This window comes from Coregonus lavaretus (assembly GCF_964263955.1).
Source record: "Coregonus lavaretus genome assembly, chromosome: 6".
Classification (NCBI taxonomy): domain Eukaryota; kingdom Metazoa; phylum Chordata; class Actinopteri; order Salmoniformes; family Salmonidae; genus Coregonus; species Coregonus lavaretus.
Window position 1 is genome coordinate 56,149,077 of NC_139993.1, and position 14,162 is coordinate 56,163,238.

Genomic DNA, 14,162 nt, shown 5'->3' on the forward strand with positions numbered 1-14,162 from the left:
TTTATTGAAAAGGTAATGAACTAAGATATTATGGACTATGTCTCAGCTGAACAAGTTGTCTGATTAATTCACTGGATAAAACATGAACTATGGAACCCTGACCTGTTCACCGGACGTGCTACCTTGTCCCAGACCTGCTGTTTTCAACTCTCTCTCTCTACCGCACCTGCTATTTCAACCTCTAAATGCCCGGCTATGAAAAGCCAAGTGACGTTTACTCCTGATGTACTGACCTGTTGCAACCTCTACAACCACTGTGATTATTATTTGACCCTGCTGGTCATCAAAATCTGGCCTTAATGGCCATGTACTGTTATATTCTCCACCCGGCACACCCAGAAGGGGACTGGCCACCCCTCAGAGCCTGGTTCCTCTCTAGGTTTCTTCCTAGGTTTCTGCCTTTCTAGGGAGTTTTTCCTAGCCACCGTGCTTCTACATCTGCATTACTTGTTGTTTGGGGTTTTAGGCTGGGTTTCTGTATAGCACTTTGTGACATCTGCTGATGTAATACAATTTGATTGATTGATTGATTGATTGATGAACGATTGTGGGATACTTACACCCCCATCTCTGTCAGGGGACCCCCTGGGAAGAAAAGAGAGAGAAAGAGAAAAAAGAAAGGGGAAGGCGAGAGGGAGAGAGAGAGGGACAAAGAGAAAGTAAGGATCTTGAAATCCACTCACCATATATAATAAAATAGTTTCTATTCAAACTGAAGTGCACTGCCAATTAGCAAAGCAGCTCACTGGAATATCACAGTCTATAGGGGCTTTCTCAGGGAAAACTTTACCCACACACAAATAAATACACACACGCACACACGCACACACAGACGCGCGCGCGCACACGCACAGCAACATCAGACCTATCAGATCTCAGGAGTCATGATTCAAAATGAAAAGCTATCATGCACATACAACCCAGTGAGGTGAATCAATACGTCCCAAACAGTATTAGAGAAAAGGCCTGGGCCAGGTAGTGATTGATCACAGTGCTGAGCCTCAGCTACAGTTAGTTTCACAGAGGCATGGGCACAGCCTACAGCTGTCAAGGCAACTGTCATCGCATGAGCGGACATTACGTCTCAAACTGTAGAGCTCCTCAGGTGGAACGTTCATGTTCATGGTCAATAGAACCTCAACTCCCTCGATGGAATATCCACAGCCAGTGGAATCATCTTTGGATGACTGCTGTGTATGTGAATGTGCGAGTGTGGGTGTGTTTGTGAGTGTGAGTCTGTGTGTGTATGTGAATGTGTGAGTGTGAGTGTGAGTTAGACTGGTAGACTTACAGTGTGAGTTAGACTGGTAGACTTACAGTGTGAGTTAGACTGGTAGACTTACAGTGTGAGTTAGACTGGTAGACTTACAGTGTGAGTTAGACTGGTAGACTTACGTGGAGTCATTGTCCTTGTCTCCCTTCTCTTTCTTCCGTATCCCAAAGGCCTTCCTGGTACGCTTTTTCAATCCTGAGGACAAACCAGAGGAGAGAGATGGTTAAGTGTGTGAAGAACAGATCAAACACAGTCCCACACACAGACGCCACGCATGCGTGCAGACGCACGCACGCACACACGCACACACACACACTCAGTCAGGTTCCGAGCACACAAAATCAACAAGTAGCACCATCAAAGATCAAAAGTCAGAGACGTCCCTGCTGTGTCGATGTGTCTGTGTCCATCTGTGTGTATTCATAGAGTTCCAGCCAGGTTATACTCTCCAGTGTCTGAACAGAGGCCCAGACCTGTGGTCCAGTGGATCAAGGTTGAGCTTTTCATCTATTATTGAGTAGCAGAACGCTCTGTGAAGGCTAATATTCATTCACATCTCAAATGGTCCGCATGGCCAATGCAGATGGATCCCTGTCTGTTGATCATTGATCTGTCAAGGCCCCTTCCTCTGATACTGGCTCTGCTCTGGCTAAATTAGTACTGTCTAAATTAGTACTCTGTCTAAATTAGTACTCTGTCTAAATTACTTCTCTATCTAAATTACTTCTCTGTCTAGATAGTCCTCTGGCTAAATGAGTACTCTATGTAAATTACTCCTCTGTGTAAATTACTCCTCTGGCTAAATTAGGACTCTGGCACCAATCAGTGCTCTGGTTAAATGAGTACTCTGGCTAAATTACTTCTCGGTCTAAATTACTTATTGGTCTAAATTACTTCTTGGTCTAAATTTGTACTCCATCTAAATGAGTACTCTGTCTAAATGAGTACTCTGGCTAAATTACTTCTCTGGCTAAATAAGTTAGTAGTCTAAGTTAGTAGTCTAAGTTAGTACTCTGTCTAAATTCTGACTCTACTCAGTCTAAATCAATACCCTGTGTCATCAACAGACATATAGTAACTCATATTATAGCCAATGAGTAGGGAGGAACCTGGCACCTACTTCTGTCTACACTACATCCTCACTTATTATGTTACAAAGTACAACAGAGAATGGCTGATAACTACCTTTACAGCAGGGAAAATAGTCACTTTCTCTCAGCAAACAGAAATCAAGACGATTCTGCTTCATTAGATCTGAAACCTGCCATGATACAAGCCTATTAAAACATGAACTCAGAAGGGAAGCTAACTTAATTGCTCTTCCTCCATATTCAGACCAAAGAGACTGGAGCCGACTGAAATGACTTGGAACAGTATACTAAAGCAGTACAGCAACTGTTAAACGCTCAGTGCAGTCAAAAACGTGATTTTGCTGTGTTTTATATATATTTCCACACTATGAGGTTGGAATAATATTGTGAAAATTATGATGCCATTTTAGTGTAAGAGCTGTTTGAAAAGACCGCCTGAAATGTCAGCCTGTTTTGACATCACAAGGCAGTAAATTAGTTAATTGCCCAATAAGAAAGAGAATTCCAAACTTCTCTGCCAATAACAACTAGTTGTCAGTTTTTCCATCCCAACTCAGACCACTCCCAGACAGTCCTCGAAAATTCTTGCTTGAGAAATTGCTCTTTGCTAAGAAGCTATTTTTGTTTCTTTTTACAATTTTAATAGAAAACAATCACAGCAAGGTACTTAATTGTTACCAAGAAATGATTTGATATTGAGACAAAAACGGCTGCATTGGACCTTTAAGATTAAGTAGCTCTTACAGAGACTGAAATTGGCATAACTTCCTGGGCATATTTTCTTTCCAATTTTCTGTGTAGACTATTTCAAAGAGAATAGGACAATCATCTATCTACTGTACACAATTCTCCAATCCATTCTTACCCAAAATGAATGCCCAGTTATCTCCCTGCATTTCTGGTCCCAATGTCATTTTGCCTCTGCCTGTCGTCTCACATCTCCACCTCTCCTAGTACAGTGTAACATGCACTGGTGGAACAAGAGCCCTGGAGTGTGTCTGCACGAAGCAGCATCGCATGTACGCACGTACGCACACACACGCACACACGCACACACGCACACACACACACACAGTACAGTATCTTTATCCCAACCCTGTAGGCCAGTGCTTGAATTCAACACCAGTGACTCAACTCATGAATAAACAACAAATGCCAGAGTCGACGAATGAATAATCAACCCAGCACAGGGAGGAGGCCCATCTCCATGCAATCTCCCAAGGCACAGTCTAAACATGCCTCATCTGTAGTATGCAAAATGAAACTGCCAGAAGTCCAAGAGATACGTGACAAGAGTTAAAATATGCCTCTGTCTGTCTGTCTCTTCCTCCTCAGATATCCAGTATCTTAGGTACCTGTTCCTGTCTGTCTACAGGCTCTGTGAAGACCTGTCACTACCTGCCACTGTCCTTCTGGGTGTCTGTTAGTACCTGTTCCTGTCTGTCTACAGGCTCTGTGAAGACCTGTCACTACCTGCCACTGTCCTTCTGGGTGTCTGTTAGTACCTGCTCCTGTCTGTCTACAGGCTCTGTGAAGACCTGTCACTACCTGCCACTGTCCTTCTGGGTGTCTGTTAGTACCTGTTCCTGTCTGTCTACAGGCTCTGTGAAGACCTGTCACTACCTGCCACTGCCCTTCTGGGTGTCTGTTAGTACCTGCTCCTGTCTGTCTACAGGCTCTGTGAAGCCCTGTCACTACCTGCCACTGCCCTTCTGGGCGTCTGTTAGTACCTGCTCCTGTCTGTCTACAGGCTCTATGAAGACCTGTCACTACCTGCCACTGTCCTTCTGGGTGTCTGTTAGTACCTGCTCCTGTCTGTCTACAGGCTCTATGAAGACCTGTCACTACCTGCCACTGTCCTTCTGGGTGTCTGTTAGTACCTGCTCCTGTCTATCTACAGGCTCTGTGAAGCCCTGTCACTACCTGCCACTGCCCTTCTGGGCGTCTGTTAGTACCTGCTCCTGTCTGTCTACAGGCTCTATGAAGACCTGTCACTACCTGCCACTGTCCTTCTGGGTGTCTGTTAGTACCTGCTCCTGTCTGTCTACAGGCTCTGTGAAGACCTGTCACTACCTGCCACTGTCCTTCTGGGTGTCTGTTAGTACCTGTTCCTGTCTGTCTACAGGCTCTGTGAAGACCTGTCACTACCTGCCACTGTCCTTCTGGGCGTCTGTTAGTACCTGCTCCTGTCTGTCTACAGGCTCTGTGAAGCCCTGTCACTACCTGCCACTGCCCTTCTGGGCGTCTGTTAGTACCTGCTCCTGTCTGTCTACAGGCTCTATGAAGACCTGTCACTACCTGCCACTGTCCTTCTGGGTGTCTGTTAGTACCTGCTCCTGTCTGTCTACAGGCTCTATGAAGACCTGTCACTACCTGCCACTGTCCTTCTGGGTGTCTGTTAGTACCTGCTTCTGCCTGTCTACAGGCTCTGTGAAGACCTGTCACTACCTGCCACTGTCCTTCTGGGTGTCTGTTAGTACCTGCTCCTGTCTGTCTACAGGCTCTGTGAAGACCTGTCACTACCTGCCACTGTCCTTCTGGGTGTCTGTTAGTACCTGCTCCTGTCTGTCTACAGGCTCTGTGAAGACCTGTCACTACCTGCCACTGTCCTTCTGGGTGTCTGTTAGTACCTGCTCCTGTCTGTCTACAGGCTCTGTGAAGACCCGTCACTACCTGCCACTGTCCTTCTGGGTGTCTGTTAGTACCTGTTCCTGTCTGTCTACAGGCTCTGTGAAGACCTGTCACTACCTGCCACTGTCCTTCTGGGTGTCTGTTAGTACCTGTTCCTGTCTGTCTACAGGCTCTGTGAAGACCTGTCACTACCTGCCACTGTCCTTCTGGGTGTCTGTTAGTACCTGCTCCTGTCTGTCTACAGGCTCTGTGAAGACCTGTCACTACCTGCCACTGTCCTTCTGGGTGTCTGTTAGTACCTGCTTCTGTCTGTCTACAGGCTCTGTGAAGACCTGTCACTACCTGCCACTGTCCTTCTGGGTGTCTGTTAGTACCTGCTCCTGTCTGTCTACAGGCTCTGTGAAGACCTGTCACTACCTGCCACTGTCCTTCTGGGTGTCTGTTAGTACCTGCTCCTGTCTGTCTACAGGCTCTGTGAAGACCTGTCACTACCTGCCACTGTCCTTCTGGGTGTCTGTTAGTACCTGCTCCTGTCTGTCTACAGGCTCTGTGAAGACCTGTCACTACCTGCCACTGTCCTTCTGGGTGTCTGTTAGTACCTGCTCCTGTCTGTCTACAGGCTCTGTGAAGACCTGTCACTACCTGCCACTGTCCTTCTGGGTGTCTGTTAGTACCTGCTCCTGTCTGTCTACAGGCTCTGTGAAGACCTGTCACTACCTGCCACTGTCCTTCTGGGTGTCTGTTAGTACCTGCTCCTGTCTGTCTACATGCTCTGTGAAGACCTGTCACTACCTGCCACTGTCCTTCTGGGTGTCTGTTAGTACCTGCTCCTGTCTATCTACAGGCTCTGTGAAGACCTGTCACTACCTGCCACTGTCCTTCTGGGCGTCTGTTAGTACCTGTTCCTGTCTGTCTACAGGCTCTGTGAAGACCTGTCACTACCTGCCACTGTCCTTCTGGGTGTCTGTTAGTACCTGCTCCTGTCTGTCTACAGGCTCTGTGAAGACCTGTCACTACCTGCCACTGTCCTTCTGGGTGTCTGTTAGTACCTGCTCCTGTCTGTCTACAGGCTCTGTGAAGACCTTTCACTACCTGCCACTGTCCTTCTGGGTGTCTGTTAGTACCTGCTCCTGCCTCTGTCACAGTCACTGTCCCTGCTGGGTTTCAGGTTACCTTTCACAGCCTCCCCCCGCCTCTGTCACAGCCTCCCCCCGTCTCTGTCACAGCCTCCCCCCGCCTCTGTCACAGCCTCCCCCCGCCTCTGTCACAGCCTTACCCCGCCTCTGTCACAGCCTCACCCCGCCTCTGTCACAGCCTCACCCCGCCTCTGTCACAGGCTCACCCCGCCTCTGTCACAGCCTCACCCAGCCTCTTTCACAGCCTCACCCCGCCTCTGTCACAGCCTCACCCAGCCTCTGTCACAGCCTCATTCCCTGACTCAACCTCTTCCTCTGTCACTGCTACAATCTCCCCCATGGGAGAACCCTTTGAAGAACCCTTTTTGGTTCCAGGTAAAACCCTGTTGGGTTCAATGTAGAACCCCTTCCACAGAGGGGGCCACATTAACTCCCAGCCAATAAGAGAGCAAGAACAGGAGTGCCACCTGACTCAAACGACAGGAACAGGAAGAGGGCAGAGGGCAGAGGGAAGAGGGCGGAGGGCAGAGGATGGAGGGGGTAAACACTAGTTAACTATGGATGGCATCTGGGCAACTTAGAGGGAATAGAGAATACACAGTGTAGAAAATAGAGGGAGGGAGGTGTCTTCATCTGCAGTGGAGAATGCAGGCAGTTCTGTCTTTCTACTTTTCAGCATTACATTTTGGTATGTCTTGGTATCTCTTCATCTAAGGTATCCCTGTTTCTGTTTCTCTCAATCCCCCAATAGGTTTCTTTGAATCTGGAGATCTATTCCAAACCAAACAAAAAGTCCTAAAACGAATCAGAACTGTCAAAACAACTTCCAACGGTGATCAGTCCTGAGATAAGACAGTTTGAGGCATCTTCAACATTTCAACCAGAGCAGGTTCTACATTTACATTTACATTTTAGTCATTTAGCAGACGCTCTTATCCAGAGCGACTTACAGGAGCAATTAGGGTTAAGTGCCTTGCTCAAGGGCACATTTACGTCATTTAGCAGACGCTCTTATCCAGAGCGACTCACCAATTGGTGTGTTCACCCTATAGCCAGTGGGATAATCACTTTTTATTTTTTTTATTTTTTTGGGGGGGGGGGGGGGTAGAAGGATTACTTTATCCTATCCCAGGTATTCCTTAAAGAATCTCAGTTTTGACAGACAGCTTGTTGCTAGTTTGCTGCCTGGAAATTCTGCATGCATAAAACAGTCCTAGAAATAAGGGTAGCATAGACAAGACAGGATCTCTCAGAGACTCTAACCCCATGAACACTCTGGGGCCACACACTGGTAGTGATCTACAATGCTACTCTCTACAATAGCTCTGTTATTGCTGTGCTTTACTAGATGTCTGTACCTTGGCTACCATGTGAGTTCTGTGCTTGTGTTTCTGTACCTTGGCTACCCTGTGAGTTCTGTGCTTGTGTTTCTGTACATTGGCTACCCTGTGAGTTCTGTGCTTGGGTCTGGCTTCCTGTGTGTCTAGAGTGCATGGTGACAGTGTTGTGTGCTCTTCTGTATTCTGAGCAACACAGTGTGAATGTCGTGTGCTCTTCTGTATTCTGAGCAACACAGTGTGAATGTCGTGTGCCCTTCTGTATTCTGAGCAACACAGTGTGAATGTTGTGTGCCCTTCTGTATTCTGAGCAACACAGTGTGAATGTTGTGTGCCCTTCTGTATTCTGAGCAACACAGTGTGAATGTTGTGTGCCTTTCTGTATTCTGAGCAACACAGTGTGAATGTTGTGTGCCCTTCTGTATTCTGAGCAACACCGTGTGAATGTTGTGTGCCCTTCTGTATTCTGAGCAACACCGTGTGAATGTTGTGTGCCCTTCTGTACTCTGAGCAACACCGTGTGAATGTTGTGTGCCCTTCTGTATTCTGAGCAACACTGTGTGAATGTTGTGTGCCCTTCTGTATTCTGAGCAACACAGTGTGAATGTTGTGTGCCCTTCTGTATTCTGAGCAACACAGTGTGAATGTTGTGTGCCCTTCTGTATTCTGAGCAACACAGTGTGAATGTTTTGTGCCCTTCTGCATTCTGAGCAACACAGTGTGAATGTTGTGTGCCCTTCTGTATGCTGAGCAACACCGTGTGAATGTTGTGTGCCCTTCTGTATTCTGAGCAACACAGTGTGAATGTTGTGTGCCCTTCTGTATTCTGAGCAACACCGTGTGAATGTTGTGTGCCCTTCTGTATTCTGAGCAACACAGTGTGAATGTTGTGTGCCCTTCTGTATTCTGAGCAACACAGTGTGAATGTTGTGTGCCCTTCTGTATTCTGAGCAACACAGTGTGAATGTTGTGTGCCCTTCTGTATTCTGAGCAACACAGTGTGAATGTTGTGTGCCCTTCTGTATTCTGAGCAACACAGTGTGAATGTTGTGTGCCCTTCTGTATTCTGAGCAACACAGTGTGAATGTTGTGTGCCCTTCTGTATTCTGAGCAACACAGTGTGAATGTTGTGTGCCCTTCTGTATTCTGAGCAACACAGTGTGAATGTTGTGTGCCCTTCTGTATTCTGAGCAACACAGTGTGAATGTTGTGTGCCCTTCTATCTTTATGTGTCTCTCTCTGGGTTTAACTGTAGTCTGGAGATGTTGACTGTCTGATTCAGACCCCCAAAGCCTTCAGCAGTCTGGACCAGGGAATCCCTGCAGTGCCGAGGATAATTAAGATAGCTATGATCTTAAAGCAAACACACACAAACACAGACATGCGCATGCACAAACACACACACTGTCCCCCTCTCTCTCCCCTTAGCTGGTGACTGGGCTCATTTAGGGAGATCGCTAACTCTGGGCAGGAGAAGCAGAGACTGTTTCACAAGCTGTTTTAAAGGGAGAGAGCTGGAGAGGCTGGAGAGACTCTTTATCCACAGTGAACCAGACTCAGGCTGTCTGCCAGGAGGGCCCTCCACACAGACAGGCAGCAGGGAGGGGGAGACAAGTGTCCTGTCAATACTAAGTAGAAGAACATGGCACACACTGAGGAAACAGAGAAACAGGTGTCTGGTAACTCAAACCTATGACTGGTCATTCTAGGAAGGTGTGTGGTCAGTCACTCAGACATGTGCAGTCGTTGTAGGAAGGTGTGAATTGATGGGGGTGTGGGTGGTCACTAGGGTTGTGACGGTCATGACATTATGTCAGCCGGTTATTGTCATGCAAATGACTCCCGGCCTGATGGTAATTGACCATCAATTAACACAAACATGCGTAGCATCTCCCATAAGCCATGCCATAGGCTGTAGGCTAGTTCATTTAGCAGACAAGATATGGTTAAGTCCCGTGCCATTATTTTATATTATATGACTCTTGGCAGCAGTAAGAAAGCCATCGCCATCTGCGCACATTCATCATAGCCTAGATATATGTTTTTATTACTTCTAAACAAAATACTTTTTGGGGGTTGTCATACGCTTACAATGATGTTTTGATTCTTGCTTGAACAGTCGCTTAGATTATATTTGGTTGTGATCTTTGCAAAATAACTATTTTGAATGCAGCAGTTGTTAGCTAGAATGCTAACACTCATTGATATAGGCTGTAGCAAAAGCTAGCCAAAGAGTCATTTTACTGGTTGAAGTTATAACGGTTTGGTATAACGGCTGGGGAGGACTGGGTATAATGGCTGGGGTGGGCTGGGGTGGGCTGGGGAGGGCTGGGGAGGACTGGGTATAATGGCTGGGGTTGGCTGGGGTGGGCTGAGTATAATGGCTGGGGAGGACTGGGTATAACGGTTGGGGAGGACTGGGTATAACGTCTGGGAAGGACTGGGTATAACGCCTGGGGAAGACTGGATATAATGGCTGGGGAAGACTGGGTATAACGGCTGGGAAGGACTGGGTATAACGGCTGGGGAGGACTGAGTATAACGGCTGGGGAGGACTGGTATAACGGCTTTGGAGGACTGGGTATATAGAGGAGATTTAACATGGCTCCAGTGTTGGTCTGAGTCATCCCTGTGAGGATGGAGCAGGAGAGAGAGATGCAGCAGGAGTCTGGCAGACGGGCAGATACGGCTCTATGAACTAACAAATGTGCAGTCACACACACACGCTCGCAGTAGCTGCTCACACATAGGTGCTCTCACAGACACACACAAACACACACATAAAGACACACAAAGACACACAGGCACAATCACGCACACACACTCACACACACAAAGCGATTCTCCATTTTGTGACCTGATGCGATGTCTGATGCCCTGACGTGATTTAAAATGAGATCAGGAAACCTGCTGAGAGATAGGAAGCGTCAGAGAGATAGGAAGACTGGAGGAGGCAGAGGAGAAGATACATCAGAGAGGAGGCTGCCTTTGCACCTGTCTCTTCTTATTTGCAGCAGAAGACTGAAACCCAAAGAAACAGAGAAACAGAGTGACCTAGAGACAAGGAAACAGAGAGACAGGGAAACAGAGAGACAGGGAAACAGAGACAGAGACAGAGAGACAGGGAAACAGAGAGACAGGGAAACATAGACAGAGAAAGAGAGACAGTGAAACAGAGAGACAGGTAAATATAGACAGAGACAGAGAGACAGGGAAACTGATAGATTAATTTGTATTTTAAGAATAATGACTAAAGGATTTCACCCCAAATACAGTATAAATGTGTGAACGGTGTTAGAGTTAGAATGTAGTGTCAACCCACTAACAGAGGGGGGCGGGACTAAACATTCCAGGGTGAAGGGGACTGAGAAAACGGGTTAAAAAAAGCCTCCTAAAGGTGGGCGGAGCAAAGTGCCTTTGTGTGTCAAGGGGTATAAAGCTGTATGTATGTTTTTTGCCGGCAGAGCTCTCCATGATTAAAAATACAGATCATTCTTGCTGGTTGTGGACCTTGAATCATTTATGATTAAAACCAGAGCCTTACAACCCCTGGTAATGATTCAAGCTTAGGTTGAATTAGAGATAGAAATTCTCATGACAAGTGGTCCTTCGAGACGGATCTCAAAATACGTCTTTGTCGTTCTAAGGACGCCGAAACCGTGCACGGGCGGATGATAGCATCCGTACAGAATAGACCTGGCCTTCGACATTAAGGTTATAAACAGGCCGGTGATTAATCTTATGAACGATAAAGACGTTAACGAGATCTGAAAAGCATTTAAATCCCAACTGCTGCAAGAAGGTCAGTAATTTTTATTCATGGTTTTGGGTGAGATTTTTTGAATTATTTGAATAATAATTATTGTGGGCAGAGAATAGTTACCAAAATCTCATAAGAGAATTATAAAGGAAGGAAGGGGGGTCCGGAATTGACCCTAGGTGAATAGCTATTACCAAAATAAACTAGTTAATATTGAGATTGTACGAGATACAGTCTTTACAATATAAACAGGAAGGGTGATAATTATCGTCGTGTGAGATAGATACATTAAACAAGTCAAAAGTCGCATAAACAACTGGGGATTTGCTCTAACTCTGTCTATTTCATAAAACTGGAGCAGTTACGACCTCTAGGTTACGGATAGTGTTAGCAAAAAATCGTATAAGGTTGTATAAATGTGAGACCTAATGATCCATCGGAGTACGTCATAATTGTTTCAAGGAAGGGACTAAAATAAGTCGCGTGAGAAGAAAATGGTTGTCCCATCCGTTTAAAACTGGGGTCTTAAAAAACTCTGGGTTACGGGTTGAATAATTTAAATGGTTGATTACAAAAGCAGATCATAACATTTTTCAAAAGTCGCACTATTAATAAGTCCCAAAGGAAATAATTATTGATTGAATTATTACTAAAGGGGGGGATTTCTTATTTTGCTACCATGGGAAATAAATATTCTAAAGAGGTCCGAGAATTAACGGGGGATGAAAGATATATGTTAGGAAGAGATCGAAGAAATATGTTTTATGGATCCATTTGGGAGAAGAGGTATGGATTTATTGGGCATCTCGATGTGGAGAAATTAGAGGCTAAACTGTGGAATGGATTTGAAGAAACAGCGAGGGGAGGGGCTAGACACAGCGAGAGTATGGCTTTTGGAGAGTCAGGAAAGACTAGAGAATGTTGCTAGAGAGTGTAAGGACCCGTGAAAATACTGTAACAAAACAGGTCATAACCATCGCAACTGCAGAGCTAAGGAAAAGGGCAATGTCCGGGAAATGACAGTCTATTTTTTGGTTCCACGGGTAAAATGTTTGAAGAAGTAATTTGTGTCGTTTAAGAATTGGCTAAAAACACCACGAAGCGATTATTTGAGAGGTACCTATACATTTCTAACGATATATACGTATGAACTTTCTCACCCAAACGTAGACGTACGTCATTGGTGAGAAAGTAGAGAATATTTACATTTGCGGTCATTTAGCAGACGCTCTTGTCCAGAGCGACTTGCAGGAGCAATTGGGGTTGGGTGCCTTGCTCGGGGGCACATCGTCAGATTTTTCGCCTGGTCGGCTCGGGGATTGGAACCGGCGACCTCTCGGTTGCTGACACGGTGCTCTTGGTTACTGGGCTACCTGCCGCCCCATATGAGTTTAAGGTTGTGCCGTTGTTTGATTATGTGATCAGGTTATGTGATAAGGTTTAATGGGTAATCGGACCATAACTAATGTGGTTATAGAAGTAATGTATAAATAGTAGAGAGCCAATAGAGGGTTCAATTGAACTATTATGTTTTGTTGGGCATTTGAATGGCATAAGGTGAAATCTGTGTATATGAGTGAATTCAATGGCTGGTATGAATGGTAACCGGATACTACTGAGTATTTGGTTTGTTGATGTTGAATGGAAGATTTGAAGCGTGGTTGGGGTTAAATAGAAATACTCACTTATTCAATAGGGAATGGGTGTAGGGAGAGAGAGTTTTTACGTGTATTAAAAGTTGAATTAGATAGCTTTAGAAGTATTCTAGATAGGTCTATGAAAATATGTTACAAGTACGAATGACATTATTTCCTAAGAAGGAAGATGGTTAGGGCAGGTCCCCGCGCCTCCCCCGTTGTGTAGGAAGGAGCAGGGGGGGGAGGGGTGAGAGACAGCACATAGTTCAGATGATAGGAATATCATTAAATGTATGCTTATCAACGATATCAAGTATTTGTTTTATTAATTAGGGCAGAATCAGAGAGAACAGTTAAAGAAATTGAATAGCGAACTGAAATAGCGATAGAGCTGTGAAAATTGAGTTGAGGACAAAGGAGAATAATTTATTGCTCTGGTTAGCGGGAAAAAATAGAGACAGTCCAGCGAGTTAGATTGAGCTGTAAGATTTGAAGTAGAGGTCTAAAGACTTGACTGGAAGGAAGTGCTTTGATGAATTCTAATGGTTATTACTTTATTGTATAGGTTGGGTAACACCAGTGGTGTATGAAAATAAGTGGTGAATTCTAAAACGATAATTTGGTTTCGTTACGTGAACAATGGGATATCGTTTTTACTATTAGGATGATGGATTGAATAAACATTGGTTATAAGTATGAAGTTATTAAACAATAGGTTTATATTTTAAGAACATCAATGCAACAGGTTGCAATGATTAAAGTAATAGTTAATTGGGAATATAAAGGTAAAAATAACTGAATTGTGTAATAGCCTCAGAGAGACATGCAATCCATAATGAGCAGAATAACAGACAGGACAGAGCCAAGAAAGAGCAGAAAGGAGCAGAGTACCTAATGGCCACTCTTGGGGAAATAGCGGGTATAAGGCAGGGAAAAGTGAAGGCTACAGCGGGGGAGGTCGATGCTTCAACTGTAACAAAGGAGGGCATTTCGCCAGAGAGTGTGAGGCCCCATGCAGATACTGTGGTAAGACAGGCCATAACTATTTTCAATGCAGACCCAGGGGAGGAGGAAAGAAAGAAAAGAGAGAGAAGCCTAACAGACGTCTATTTCCCAGCTTTGAGCGTGAGGAAGATAAGTCCTTGAGGGAGAAATAGTAGAACCCTTTGATCCAAATTGTGAGGTGTTTGAATTGGCTACTATTGACTTAGCACTTCAACAGGAACAATAGAAGGGGAGAAAGATTTTCCTAGGGGGTTGATCAAATAATTGATAATGGATCATTTGACATGAGATC

The 14,162-nt window shown here is 45.3% G+C and overlaps 1 protein-coding gene across 1 annotated transcript in view; it reads right to left on the minus strand.

The window, feature by feature from the left end:
* Positions 1–14,162, minus strand: part of sgip1a (SH3GL interacting endocytic adaptor 1a) — a gene marked incomplete at both ends in the record, with an annotated part of 74,899 nt that overhangs the window by 32,089 nt on the left and 28,648 nt on the right. The window contains 2 exons of the mRNA XM_084164118.1: positions 561–585; positions 1,396–1,468. Of these exons, the coding sequence (XP_084020244.1) occupies positions 561–585; positions 1,396–1,468 (98 nt within the window). The remainder of the gene's footprint in view (positions 1–560; positions 586–1,395; positions 1,469–14,162) is intronic.